The sequence below is a fragment of the Arctopsyche grandis genome, chromosome 2, assembly GCF_051622035.1.
Source record: "Arctopsyche grandis isolate Sample6627 chromosome 2, ASM5162203v2, whole genome shotgun sequence".
Taxonomy (NCBI): Eukaryota; Metazoa; Arthropoda; class Insecta; order Trichoptera; family Hydropsychidae; genus Arctopsyche; species Arctopsyche grandis.
The window spans coordinates 22,967,456-22,982,916 of NC_135356.1; the positions used below are offsets into that span (position 1 = coordinate 22,967,456).

At 33.7% G+C, this 15,461-nt stretch overlaps 1 protein-coding gene across 1 annotated transcript in view; it reads right to left on the reverse strand.

The window, feature by feature from the left end:
• The window catches only part of LOC143922317 (discoidin domain-containing receptor 2-like), a 189,405-nt gene that overhangs the window by 73,587 nt on the left and 100,357 nt on the right, over positions 1 to 15,461 (reverse strand). Inside the window, exons 5-8 of the mRNA XM_077445543.1 lie at positions 14,353 to 14,523; positions 7,467 to 7,597; positions 5,621 to 5,834; positions 656 to 1,177 (exon numbers count right to left, since the gene is read on the reverse strand). Of these exons, the coding sequence (XP_077301669.1) occupies positions 656 to 1,177; positions 5,621 to 5,834; positions 7,467 to 7,597; positions 14,353 to 14,523 (1,038 nt within the window). The remainder of the gene's footprint in view (positions 1 to 655; positions 1,178 to 5,620; positions 5,835 to 7,466; positions 7,598 to 14,352; positions 14,524 to 15,461) is intronic.

The following is a 15,461-nucleotide window of genomic DNA, read 5'->3' on the forward strand; positions in this document are numbered from 1 at the left end:
TATATATATATATATATATATATATATATATATGTTATAATATATATCAGTGGCATGCGGTGAAATTATCTCTCTTTTTGTCGTTGCTTAGTGTGCGCGGGCAGGATACGGGAGGAAAAGCCTGTTCCTCTTGTATCCTGCTCGCGCAAATTAAGTGAGGCTGTACGACGGGGGGGAAAGAGAGTTTACCGCACGACACTGATATACATATACACTACCCGCTTTTCATATGTATTCATGGTAAACGAAAATTTTCGATTTTTCGACCTTTCGAAATGCGGTGACGGTCACCAGGTATTATCTCATGCTTAATGAGATAATACATATGTTTAATATTTTTAATTTTCGAGATAACGAAAAAGGTATATTCATACTGGCACAGCACAGACGAAATGTATACTTTGGTACGTTGTATATGGACACATTCATATGTTCCGTAATGTACATACATATGTATGTATACATATATTCTACCCGCTTTTTATATGTATTCATGGTAAACGAACATTTTAGATTTTTCGACCTTTCGATGCGGTGACGGTCACCGATTCTCACCAGTGAAAATATATTTTCACTTGAAATATGCTTTCACTGTAACATATGTATATGTATATGAACAAAAAAATAAATTAATTAAAGAAATAAAATACCATACCATAGTCGAGGCTCTTGCTGGTAGCTATGTTCAGATCCTTCTTGATCGGTGTGCGCGCGTCCTTTTTGGTAGTGGGCAGTAGTTTGTACGGCTCGTGGTATATGCTCGAGGTTTCGCTGTCCGAGTCCTCGTGGCGCGGAGGGGGAGGACATGGTCTGGCGGGGGGCTGCGCGGTCTGAGTTGGCAGCTTCAGGTCTTTGAGCGAAATGGCGTGATGATGATGGTCCGTGACGGCAACTAGCGCCGTGTGCTTGTGAAGCAGAGCCACCTTGCGGCGACCGCGGCGAACGAGAAGAGCTGTTGTGCAAGCTGCCACCAGGATGCAAGCCGCCAGGAGAGCCCCTGCCGCAGCTAAATAAGCTCGAGGTATTCCGCCCACTCCGCCCTCTGGCGATGCCGCCCCCGGAGACTCCGGTCCGACTCCTTCGCCCCCGCTGACTGTGCTGCTTCCATGATTGCGACCCTTGTCCAAGTCTTGCGACACGTAGTACTGCTCCAGCATATCGGTAAGGTTGCCCGTCACTGGCACTGTAACAAATTTCGATTCAAATTGAAACCATTTAAGATATACTAGAAAAATAAACCGCAGGCGTAATACATATAACACTTTTTTTTTATTAAAAACTAGTGCCCGTAGATTTCAACGGGTGGTTTCGGAAAGGAATTGATACACGAATTAAAATAAACTTATATGTTATTAATTATAAACTTATATTTTTTGCTGTCAAGGATGAGAGGCAAGCCTCTCTCCTTCAAGCTGATATTAACGCTGTCTTGGAGTTCAGTTCTAGTTTAGGCCTTGAACTTAATTTAAACAAATGTGCAATTATCAGCTATGGACGTGCACATTCACTCTATTGTCACGGATATTCCATTAGATCCGTCTTGTTGAAGCGTGTGGAATCTATTGTCGATTTGGGTATCACTTTTGATCCTCAGCTCACCTTTCACAACCATATCAAAAAAGTCGCTGACGTTTCCTTTCGTCGACTTGGATTTGTTTTGAGATATGCAAGATTATTCTCCAATCCTTTGTCTTCTCGCTTGCTTTTCAATTCGCTTGTGAGAAGTAAGCTAGAGTATAATGCGATTGTGTGGAATCCGCATGAAGCAAATTACTCTCTGATGATTGAGAAAGTGCAAAAAGCATTTCTTCGTTTCCTATATAGGAAAGAATATGGGTATTACCCATATCTCTACCCCACTCCTTTCCTTTTGGGCATGCTTGGGTATAATTCCCTTGAACTTCGGAGAAACTTCTCATTAATTCGTTTCGTTCTCCTGCTCTTACGTGGTAATACGTCATGACCGTTGTTGCTGGAGCAGTTGGGGCTTTATGTCCCTAATCACTATGTGCGTGGTAGACATCATCATTTGCTGGCTGTACCTCCTGCCCGCACAGTCCTTTTTCGAATGGCTCCTATTCCAAGAGCTATCCGACTTCTTAATGAAATCGTTGCTGCCGAGACTGAATGTGATATTTTCCATCTTAGTGAGCGTAAATTGTCGGAAATTACTCTAACCCATTTATCTGGTAGTCTGCGCTCATCATTGTTTTCATGATTGATTGTGATTTATGAGTGAAATTTTGATTAACTCTCTTCCATTTGGGCCTTACAGGGATGTTTTGTATTTGTAGTTGTTTCTTACATATTTATTGAAACTGGCTGTAGGTGCAAGGCATTCCTTATGCTATATTTTATTTGATATTTTTACTTTATCTGTTATTATTAAATGCTATTTTTTATGTATGTATGGATGTATTTATGTTTATGTTTAATTGTTATTTTGTTTTTTTTCTTTTTTGTGTTATATTTTTTGACCATTGTGGCGCTTTAGGAATTCCTGTTATGCCACAATGGTCTGTTTAAAATAAATAAATAAATAAATAAATGTTATATACATTAGGTATTCCCGGAATTAATGTCGTTTTTGTAATATGCAATTTTGACTCGGTCTATTTCGGTTCGTTGGCAAGTGAAGACGTGTCTTGTGTATTTTTTCTTCTTCTGGATTCATTGCGTTCCTTTTGAACAAAAAAAAAAAATCAGAAACTCATTTAAAGAGCAGTATGTTATTGTTTTACGCGAAAAAAAGTGCCGTAGAAGCTTCAAAATTCATTTTCGACATATACGGCTCTTCACGAAGGTTATTACAGAAAGGCTGAAGAATATCCTTGACGAGAACCAACCTATAAAAACTGCAAAGAACGGTAAAACCCCAGGGGAAGATAATATTCCCATTGACTTACTAAAATGTGGCGGCCCCCCCCTAATTAATATCTTAACTAGGCTTTTCAACAAATGCATCCAGAACCAAGCTATACCAGAAGGATGGAATAACGCAACTATCATTTTAATACACAAAAAAGGCGACAAAAGCGATATCAAGAACTACCGACCCATTAGTTTACTTTCAGCGATCTACAAGCTCTTCACGAAGGTTATTACAGAAAGCCTGAAGAATATCCTCGACGAGAACCAACCTATAGAACAGGTAGGGTTTAGGGCAAATTTCAGCACAATGGACCACCTCCAAGTAGTTGGCGAACTAATCGGGCGCGCCAACGAATATCAACGGCCATTGTGCCTAGGTTTCGTCGGTTATGAGAAAGCCTTCGATACAGTTAGCCATAATGCAATATTTAACGCTCTACAAACACAGGGAGTGCCAGAACCCTATGTGGGGCTGATAGCTGCAATATATAAGAATGCCACAGCTTCGGTTAAATTTTTTTCAGGTACAGATAGATTTAGCATAGGAAAAGGAGTAAGACAAGGAGATACAATCTCGCCCAAGTTATTCAATGCGGTGCTTGAGGGAGTTTTCAGGAACTTGGAATGAGACACAGCCGAAGTAAACATCAACGGTCGCTTCTTGAGTCACCTTCGGTTCGCAGACGATATAGTTTTAATAGCTCGTGGGTGAACCACGTGTTCCGCTCGAAAGCGGAACACGTGGGTGAAAAGTATGAGAAGGGTAGTGGACATAGTGAATAGAGTGAAGAGATTGAAATGGCAATGGGCAGGTCACGTAGCTAGGAGGATGGACGAAAGGTGGACAAAAGAAGTACTTGAATGATACCCGAGAGAATGCATAAGAGTAAAAGGAAGACTGCAAGGAAGATGGATGAACGAAATTAGGAAAATGTGCGAGTTGAGATGGATGAGTGTTGCGCAAAACCGAGACGAGTTGAAGCGTGTTGGAGAGGCCTTCATCCAGCAGTGGATGGCGAATGGCTGTAAATGATGATGATGATATTGGATGTAAAGAAGTGCCAACGTTGGTTTAAGAAATTTCAATCAGGCGATCTCAGCTTGGTTGACGAGGCTTGAAGTGGACGGTGCGGTGCATTCAAGAGGATTAAGCATATCTAAAGGCGGATATCGAAGCGAATCCAATTTTGACTCTTGATGAATTATCGCAAATCTAATGTTGACTCTTGTTCAATTATAAATAATTAAAAATAAGTTTGAATTTTACTATGAAAAACGACATTAATTCCGGGACGACCTAATATAAATATAATGTAAGGTAATTTATAGGTACACACAGGTATTAATAGTAATAAAAGTTCGTAAAATATCGCAAAGCGGTTTTAACAGCAAAAAGACTCGGCCTAAAAGCGAAAATCAACGAATATTTGACAAAAATCCGACCGACTACCTTTGAAGTGTCAAAGATTTACCGTCAACAGTCGGTTAGGCTTTGGCCATGGCAACTATATCGATCTACCTCCACTATAATATAAACATTTTAAGTGCGGCAAGTGTTAAATAGAAGTTCGGAACTTTTCTCAATTTTATCGTGACACTTATGAATTGATCTTGCTCAATTTCAATTTTGTAAGCGCTATATTTTTTTTAAATCAATTTAAAATGAATCATCATTTTTTAAGATTTTTTTTAGGCACTAAAGAGTTCTTTACTTGCCAAATATTTAAACTTTATCTTAACGTGTATGTAGTAACTAGATTTTGACCAGAGCCATATATTTTTGGGGCGCGGCAAGTTGCCAATAGGCAGTATTGGTAACATACATACATACATATTGTATGTAGTATAAATGAAATAAAATCAAAAATATAGTGGAAATATAACAAACAACATTTTTTTCAACTTTCACCATCAACCTAAACATGCCCTTGGCACGTGCACTATTTTTTTTTTAATTAGTCGGAGAGAGAATTTTGTTTCTCGCCGTTTATAGAAATTATTCAACGTTAATATTAGATGTCCATTGATTTGATACTAATAATTACAACGTTTAAAGTATTATTATCGTTCCTTTTCTTAAAAAAAATAAATTCAAGTTTTTAAATTATAACAATTGAAACATATAAAACAATTTCCCAGTTCGGCCTTTGAAGTGATAATTACTATTATATAATGACCATCTGACCCTTATAACAATCTGACCCTTAGTAGTAAATATATTAGTAACAATAGACGAATAAACATCTGACCCTTAGTAGTAACTATAATAGTAACAATAGATCAAATTTTGTGATCATCAAAACATAAATAATCAAAGTTTAAAAACCATTTCATACTTAATCGTATATGTTAATATACATATCTACATAATTTTAAGGTATAGCTTAAAAACATTAGAATCTAATATTGTGTTACGTACATAACATTTTGCGTACTGCTTATACATTTATACACATAAATAAACATTTATGTATATATTTGTATATTAATACATCACATAGGCATAACTAGGTGAGTACACAGTAACGAGATTTTAATTTAATTAATTAAATTAACAAAGGGAAAACTCTCGGGAGCGGATTAAGCGATATAATCAAGATGAATGCGAGTTGGCGATAATGTAATGCGTGCGAGCTAGCATTATATTATACACATTTTACATTAATATTACAAATCTACGACCGAATATTGAATAAACAAAATTAACGAAGCAATAATACAAGAATAACACAAATAAATTGTATCGGACGCTTACTGGTGTCGAAGGCGATCTCGCTCATCAAAATCCACTGGGACGCGAAGTGAAATTGTAATTTGATAAATCTAGCTACTTTGTGTTCCAGGAGAATGGATACGTTCTTGGCTAATTCGGAAATCGTGTCTTCGACGGGTTTCGATATTACAGGTGTCTCCTGAAACTCCTGACCGTTCAGAGAGAAGTAAACGTGAACCTTTTCGTATATCTGAAACAACAAAAAAAATGAATTATACATACATATGCATTAATAAAAAATGACTTCTTAAACGAAAACCATGTGAAACGTATAAGAGGTTAGTAAAAAGAAGCACAATTTTTGATAAAATCATATAAAAAATAATAATGAATAATGCTAATATGAAATATCATATTTGATATGGGGTTTTTCTAAAATTATGTATGTATAAAATAATTTTAGCTCAAAATTTAAATAAACTACATGTGTTTTTTATTTAACTTTCGATGTTCTTAATTTAAATAACAATACCGAAAAAAATATGCTTACAACACAAAAAAAGATAATTATAATACATTTAATATATTTAAATGCAATAATGCGTAGGTATTTAATTGAAATATTACAGTTTTTTTTTTGGTTTGGTGACTATTTCGCACATGGCAATCTCGCACACGTCATTAAAATCTCGAACACAGAATATCTGGAACTTGAAAATACCACCAACCAAGAGACACCCACGAACTATCACACTAACAAGAATTCAATTGCCAGATATTCCGTATCCGTGATTGTCGTGTGCGAGATTACCTTGTGGTAAATAGTCCATTTCCCGTTTTTTTTCCTTTTATGTACTAATTAATTTTCGTTCTAAATGAACCAGTTTTATAATTACAAATCTCATTGATAAATTATATATAGCTCGGTGGTTGTGTTAATGTTAACCACCGAGAGGTTTCCGGGTTCAAGCCCTGGGTTGACCTCGATTGAAAATAATTTATTCATACGTATTTCTGTAATACTGCTAGTCAGACTTTTATATTTGTGACTTCAAATTCAATCGTTTCCTATCATAGTTTGCCAATTTATCTGATTTGATTATTGAAGCTTTTCCACATCAAAATTGGCAAAGCCATCTTGCCAACTACATATATACCTATATTTGTCACCACTATTTGAATATTATTTCAAAATATTATAATCTATAAATTTATATACCTGAAGGCAACAAAATCATCAAAATTGAATGCATTTTTTAATGAATTGAATTCTCAAAATTTTCAGTAAAATAATAAATGCAAGGATATTGTTCCGGTCTTTGAATGTTTTTTAATAAACCGTCAAAGGATTTACATTCTTTGATTTTTTTTTTTGGGGTCTTTTTCTCGACAATATAACATATGTATATAATCAACAAAAATTGGATTTTTTTGCATAATGTATATGAAAAAAGTTTAAACATGATTTTTGAGGGAGAGGGTGGGAGGAGGCGCCAAATTCAAGCTTTTGCCCCGGGCGCTACTTTTACTTCGCACGGCTCTATCAATATTTCGTATTTCGAGAAATCCATATTCCTTTGGATTTCAACATTAATAAGGCTTAAGTTATAATATAAACAAAAAAAAGTCATCGGTTGTATCTATAGAATATACATACATATTGCATTTTCTAAAATATGTATCACAACCTTAAGTTTAACGACTGGTATAATTCAGATTGCTATGTACATACATATGTAGTAGTAAAAAAAAAAACAAGTAAATATGCTGTCTGAGAGAATGGAAAACCTGTCAATCTTGGGTTTTTATTATGAATAAATTTGACTAATAATTAAATACATACATATGTATATAATAAGAAATAAATGAACTTGCAACATACCTGAACCCCTTTCGATTTCATGTTGTTGATGTGAACATTCAAGCTGATGAATTCCTTGATGTTGTCAAATTCAAATATGATCTCAAGTGGTCCTCCCAGAGTGTCATTACTCCATCCGATCCAGCGTGTACCTGCAAAAAAAAATTAAATTGACTATTGGAAAATAAGACACATTCACACATTATAAAACAAGTATTTAATGTTGATCAATTTATATAGTAACCATCTAAATATTTAGATGCCATTTTTAACATATGTTTAATATTATATGTAGTTATTATCACTCGCTAAAGATTAAATGATATTTTTTAAAGATAAACTAAAATTTTGATAGAATATACATATCATTTACAAAAATTGGCTCGTAAGTTGACTGGAAGAATCAATGTCTAGAGCCAATCCGATGTAGAGTGAGACTTAAGCAAGAACCAAAAAGATCCAAGCATGCTGTCGCATTCGTGCATTGTGTTGCTACATTGTAAGGACGTAATAAATAATATATATATATATATATATATATATATATATATATATATATATATATATATATATATATATATATATATATATATATATATATATATATATATATACATATTTATATATATTTTTTTTATTATTTTTTATTTAACTATATATTATTATAACAATATAATTCAATGCAAGATCTTTAATAATATTACTGTAAGTTTTGCTGTCCATAACATGACGTTGACAATTACTTTTATCTTCTAAAACATATAGATTTTTAATAATAGAAAATATATTATTATACCATAAATAAATAAATAATATCAACAACTTAATTTTTATATATTAAAATTTAATTAATGTAAATATTTCAAAATGCGAAACACGAACTCAAAACTAATACCAAAAAATAAATGTCAAATTCTACCAACTGCTATACGCACAAACAATGTTTTATTTATTGACCAAAATGCAACGCGAAACTGAAACGAAATGTAACTGGCCATCACGAGTCGAGAGGTTGAATGCTAGATCGGTTTGACTATAATATCTAATACTATATAATAGTAATTCAAAACATGGTTTAATTACGAAACAATCTTGCTTTGAAATTCATTCGTCTTCCAATTGTATTCGAAAAAATGATAAAAAAATAAATAAATATATTTTAACGTACGTATTATGTGTTATATTATGATCCATTCGCGTATAATATAAATCTAAACACGCGAAATTATACGCATCCGTATTGTTTCGGCGTCGGATCAACGAACATATCCCGAGTTTGATGAGAAAATAACGACGTCATCAGGGAATCTTAAATGAGCCCTGGATATTTGCCCTGGTCCCGATATTCATTCCCTTATTTCGACGTCCTCCCCTCTCCTCGGCGTCCCGATTCAATTTTGCTCAATTTTGCCCGCACGCCGGGATTTGGACCGTTCGCGTATCATACGAAAGTGCGTATTCATTGAAATTCAAGAGGGAGTTTATATGCCCAATATTTTTGTTTGCGACAACTCAATTAAAAACTTTACCGGGAACAGTTATGTTTTTATTTCGGTCCCATACGAAAATCAAAACAAATCCCCGGTACGTTTTCATCCCACTTCCCCTCATCGCCCCATTCTATTCTCACCCCTCCCACCCGTCCAAAACCACCCGAAAATGATATAATATGCACGCCTCGAGACGAGGAAAGCTACACGTGGGGATTCAAAATTAAATTTTCTTATTTGTTTTCACATTGATTAACCCTTTAAGCGAGTCTATGGTGCATAGATTAAATTCTATCAGGACTTGGTGTATAATTAAAATTTAATGAAAATCGTCCAACAAATGACAATCGTTCAATAAATAATATAAAACGAAGGTGATAGTTATATATATATATTTTTTTTCAGCGTAGCGTTTTTAAAATAGAAGGGTTAAATAAACGGCATCCCGATAAAGCCGCGCACAATAATTTCGCGCTAACAATGCCGCGCCGACATAGCCTCGCAGGACAAAGTAAATATCTATAAATTATTTGTTCACATCCAATCAAGATTAAAATATACTTATAATTGGACATTAAAGTCACGTACGTGGGTATAACATAACAAAATAAAGTTTTTGCAAAATAAAGGAGAACGACTTCATACTTTTCACAAAATAATAAAATAATATTTGTTCTGTGGAAGTTTCCGATTGATTTCCGAAGTTCAGTATTCATCCTAATATAACATGTAAACGAAACTATTACATTATTAATTCCAATGGTGTTTACAAACTAAATTCATACACAATAAAATTGTGAAAATAATGATTAAAGACCTAAAACTTAAACCTACGTAGCATTTAAACAAAGCCTACTTCAATCTGCGATGATATTTATTGAAATATAATATTCATTGTCAAAATATAATACTTATTGCATACACATAATATATATAATATAATACAAGTTTAGGACCATACGTAGCCCATAACGTTGTTCAAATGCCATCTGTATTAAATTGTTCCGTGACAAAGAATTCTACTCGAATGTTAACTCGAGCAATAAATAGTCGATGTATGTATATTAAATGCATATGAAGTGCATCACGATTCATTGCATCTTAGAAATGCTCGATACGGATAAGAATACATATTTGCATTGTGAAATTTCAAAATTGGCCAGGTGAAGGGAAGGAAGCCCGACGAATATACCGCCTTCGGAAAAATATATAAATATTATATACACACGTGCATATACATATGTACGTACGTATGCATGTAGCATACAAGAGATGTTCAAACTGCAATCTGAATCGTGTTAATTTATATAAGTTTGAATCGAATAATGCACTTTTTAGACGCGTAACAAAATATGAATTTAATTGTATAGTTATGATCTGTAAATCAATGTTTGCATTCTGGACTTATTTTTGATATTATAAGTCGTACAAAATACGAACTTATGATTGCAGATATGTTTTAATACCACTTGGTTTTTATATCACTTCCACACTTCCGGGGGGTAAGCTCTCTTTAAAGTAGTCTCTGGCGTTTTACTAGAATAATTTAACCATTAACGAAATCATTAAAAATTACATTGGAATAAACTGTCTGATCGACGTGATGACAGCTAGCTGTCTAAACTCACCTTTCTACCATACTTACGCAACTCACAGTTAACAGTTATAATAGTTACTTTTTGAATACTATCTCATATTAACTTTTTATTATATTACATGCTTTTATATACATGTTCTAATATATATTGAAATTCACTTATTTTCCCATTAAAATTAGTCTGTATTTTATATGGAATTATGATATTTAATCAATTAATTTCGATCAATGATTAATCTTTCTAACTGTCGTCATTATTTTCGTCACGATATATTGGACAAATTTTTTTGGAAATCCTTTTTATTTATTTTAAGTACCTATATAAATATGAACATTAAGTTCTAATCAGATTTGAAAATCAAACTTCACACATGTATTTTTCTAAACCACTAAGTATATCATATTGACGATTTTATATATTAACTTATTATTATTAGTTTCATAAAATTCCTGCCCGTCAAAAAATTTTGATCTGACTTTGAACCACTTCCATTATTTAGGTCCCTTTGATATTTTACCGACATACGGGGTTAGCTAACATTAAAGTAAGCTAATGTCTCTGAAATTAAGCTCGAGGAGTTTAATCATTTAACGAAATCATTGAAAATTACATTGGCATCTTATGTCAGATCGAAGCGATGACAGCGACTTATCCAAACGCGGCTTTTTACTGCCCCTTTGCAACTCACAAGTCAAACAGTTATAACAATTACTTTTTCCCTCTCATTCACTATCAACTCATTTAAGCTTAATATTATTTGCAATACCTAGATATAAAATATCGACACAAAATATTGCTAAATTTTGTTCCATAACACTTCAAGAATATTGTTTTGATAGTACTGCCTCTATATTTCCAACTTTCCAATTGGAAAATTTATTCTATGAAATGTATACTTCTCGAGTTATTATCACATAAATTAATTTATTTTTACTTAGTTTACTATGTACATACATATACATACGTATATTTACTATTTATCTGGGAGTTTTTGAAAAAGATTGATTTTTAAAAGCTTTCTTAATAAATAAATATAGTACATACTATAGGCAGATTCTAAACTTAGCGGACGAATACTATATGATTAATGACGAATACAAGTATGATTTGCAAAGTAGAAAAAGTTTTCATCCCCAATAGTTTCTAATTAGCCTTTAGAGCGGAAAGAATGAAAAGTGAAAATGTTAGTTTAGATTTTTGAGTCTCGGCAATTACATATGATGGTTTCGTCGCCTGTTGCCAGAGGCATCAAGCTCCTCAACAAGCTTTGTTCAATCTAAAATATGCTGATCTGGTTGGGGCATTGTTTAATTTGAAATAGTAACGTGTTCTATTATTGTATTTGTTTTATATTTATTCTAGATTTTTTTATTGTTTTATTTTATTTTCATATAATTTCTTTTTTTTTTGTCACAGTGACTACTTGAAACTACTCTGCAGTGTCACTATGGTAAAATTGTTATAAATAAATAAATAAAAATATCACTAGATAATACCAGCAAACAACGTCAGCAGACAGATTTTCGATTTGGAAGTTGGACAAAAAATTGAATAATTCTTCCTCTTTTGTCCGAGATGGAAACCCACGACACCTCAACTAGTGAAAAAATACCCCAAGCAGTGAGCTACACTATAGCGTATTGCCAGATCATTGCATTGAAAAAGCTTATACACCCCTGACACAAACACACTTACCTTCGTGTCGTACACGTCTCGAATGAAAAGAAGGAAAAATTCGCTTTTGAAAAATACATAGCGACACAGCGGGCGTAGCAAGCGACCCACCCACCCTTAACAACCGACTGCCTATACATATTTTCACCCACCTGTGTGGATGCAAATAGCAGATCGTGTCTGAGTATTGCGGGTGAGGGGTCGTTACGTGCGCCGCGGTCCATTGTGAGCCACCATGCAGTTCAATGGATGCAATGCAGACGATGGGGATGCGCTTTGTGGAAGGAAGCCTTCGAGCTCTTCTGCCGTTATCCACAATGCCTGGGCAAATTTATGGCCGAGCCCATCTGGCTGATTTGCCGTGATCATTATTATTCGCCGCGAAATGCGTTTGATTGTCAAAGAAAACATCCCCCGGGATAGGTTTTGCGCTTGATGCAGCTTCCCCCCCTCCCCCAATTCTCCACAATTCTCTTTGTGTTATCTAGAGTGTTGGATAATGACAAATGTGCAGAGTTTTACTTGATGATTGTTTGTATGATGCCGTCAGGGCTGACGAAGGGGGGGAAGGATAAATTCACGCTACCCATGCTACTTGAAGAGTCTTATTTTGGAGAAAATCATTACAATAATATATAAAAAAAAATCGGATGTGACCAGCCTATGTATTTGAGGAAAATAAGAAAGTCACAAAACAAAATTCAATAATTAAACATACATACAAGTTCACAAATACTGGTTATGAGAGCATTTTTGATACAAATTAAGTGCAAATGTATGGAAACTTGCACAAGACAAAAGTTCTACTTCCGGTTGTCGGATTTTGTTCAATTTTTTTTTATTACTTAAAGTTACTATCAGTATTATACATAATAAATATCAAGATGATTAAATAATTTAAAAGGTCAAAATAATGAAATATTATTTAAAAAAAAAAATACTACATCCGGTTTATGAATTATGACCAAAATCTTATCAGCTCTAAGTAAGTACATAAAGAATACAAATGTAAATTTTCAGATTGATACGTTCTGGCGTGTGGACAGAGTAGTGGCGTCAACACTTTTGAACTTTCTAAGAGTAAAAAATCCCACTTCCAGTTTATTAAATTTTGTGATTTTTTTTTATTTTCATAACATTGATACAAGAATTATACTTGAATTTTTTCGTAAAGAGCAAATATGTTTAAGGGGTCGAAAAAAATCTGTGATAGAAAAATCGAACAAGAGTAAACTGTCACTTCCGGTTGACGGACGCTTACCAAATTTTATACATAACTTTAATATTATTAAGCTTTAACTTTTAGATATGAAATTTCAGTTCAATAAACAGAAAGGTTTCTGAGAAAAACATAAAAATCCTCGATTCTACTAAAAGTAATAGTACTACTTGCGGTTCAGATAAAAATATTTAAAAAATATAAGGTTACAATAATTATTATTTCTATTACATGTAAAAAAATTTATTCCGATTCAGTTAGCGGTTTGGGAGATAATTGAGTTCAAAAACTTAAAAAAAGAGGACACCTCTAAAGGGAGGTACCTTTCCGGTCAAATAAAAAATTTGAAAAAAAATTCAGTAACCGATATTATACTAAGTTTCAGTGCGATAGGACTAACGGTGTTCAAAAAATCCTCAAAGTACACAGACACACACACACACATTTTTTCTAGATCATGAAATCGATTCTGAGTTCGAATCAGTTAAAATCTCGATTTCGAATTTTCGCATGATCACAAAACTTCATCTATTGTTACTACGTATGTACATAGATAAAGTAAAAATGGTTCACTATTGTCAATTTCTGTTATCAACCTTTTTTTTTCTCTCCTGCTTTCTCGGACAATGGAGAGGTCTATTGCTATTTTATGGCGGCAACTCGTCGCCGATCTCTATTTATGAAAATCTTTCGGTTTGAAATAAAATATCTATAGTATGTAGGTATGTACCTACCTACATTGTATAATGTGTTTGGATTTAGGGTGACCTGTCATAGCACTATGGCATATACATATGAAATAATAATAAAAAATCTTACAAAAAAAGGTCTACTTTGACAATGTACATATAATCTAATGGAAGGTCGATTGGTATATCGAAGAATTTTGGATAGGCAGTGTAATATAAAGAGGAAAGTGCCATCACCTGAGGTTGAGTCGTGTGTCTCGTAGTCGTCGTGTCCGTACATCCTGTCGACCAGCTGTCCCAGTCCTCCGTACATGTAGCCCTCTCGGATGACACCGTCATAGCTGACGTCAGTCAGGTTGACTTCATCCCTCATCTCACCCTCGGGACCCTCGTATCTGACGGTGCTATCTGAGGACAAGAAGCGCGAATCAGCTGCCACCCCGCACGGGGCACAAACGTAAACCAGAGCTGCCTCGTAACAGACAAAGCGGCATGGACATTCATATATTTTATTTTTTCCATTCATTTTCACTCCATCGGCAGCGACATGAGACATGAGACATGAGACATAGTGGTGTGTCAATCACGGTGTTCTTGTTAGAGTAGCGGGTGACGTGTTGTGTGGGCTAAATACTGCGCGCAAAAATTCGCAAATGCACAACATAAATTTCAGGAATGTACACATTGGTTAGGATTTGGATGTCGAAATTTGCCAGTCTCTGTTTTATTTTTCAACTTTTCAATTTTTAAAATTTTAAATGATTTTTTTTATTAAAATTAATAATTGATTTAGATCTTATGATACAATTTGATACTATGTGTGTCTTTGAAAATATATCAAACTTCTCATGTATACATTTACTATATGTAAGTACACATTTATGAATAATTTTTGGTTATATTTTTTATAAATAAATTTGTATAATACTTCAATTGGTTCAAGTTGTACAAATGTTCATTCCATTAAAAATGAAACGAGTTTTTTTTTTAATTCACACTGAATCAGTTTAGACATTGCGAATGTAAATATATACAAATTTATATGAAGGATGCCAAGGATGCCAAATTTTTCGGATATTTGTGGAAGAAAATATATTTTTTAAATTCTTTTAATATTATAATATAAAAAAATAATAAAATCACTCGCTTTGATAAATAAATAAATAAAAATGCGCAATCAAATCAAACAAAAAAATAAATAAATCAACCAAAAAAAATAGGTAACGTAAAAGACCGACGACGCAAATATGCGTCGTTGTGGGCCAAACGTATAAACGAAACGAAATAAACCACCGCTGCATCACACGTCCAACCCGAAAGCGACCGTTTACAATTAATAGGTAAAG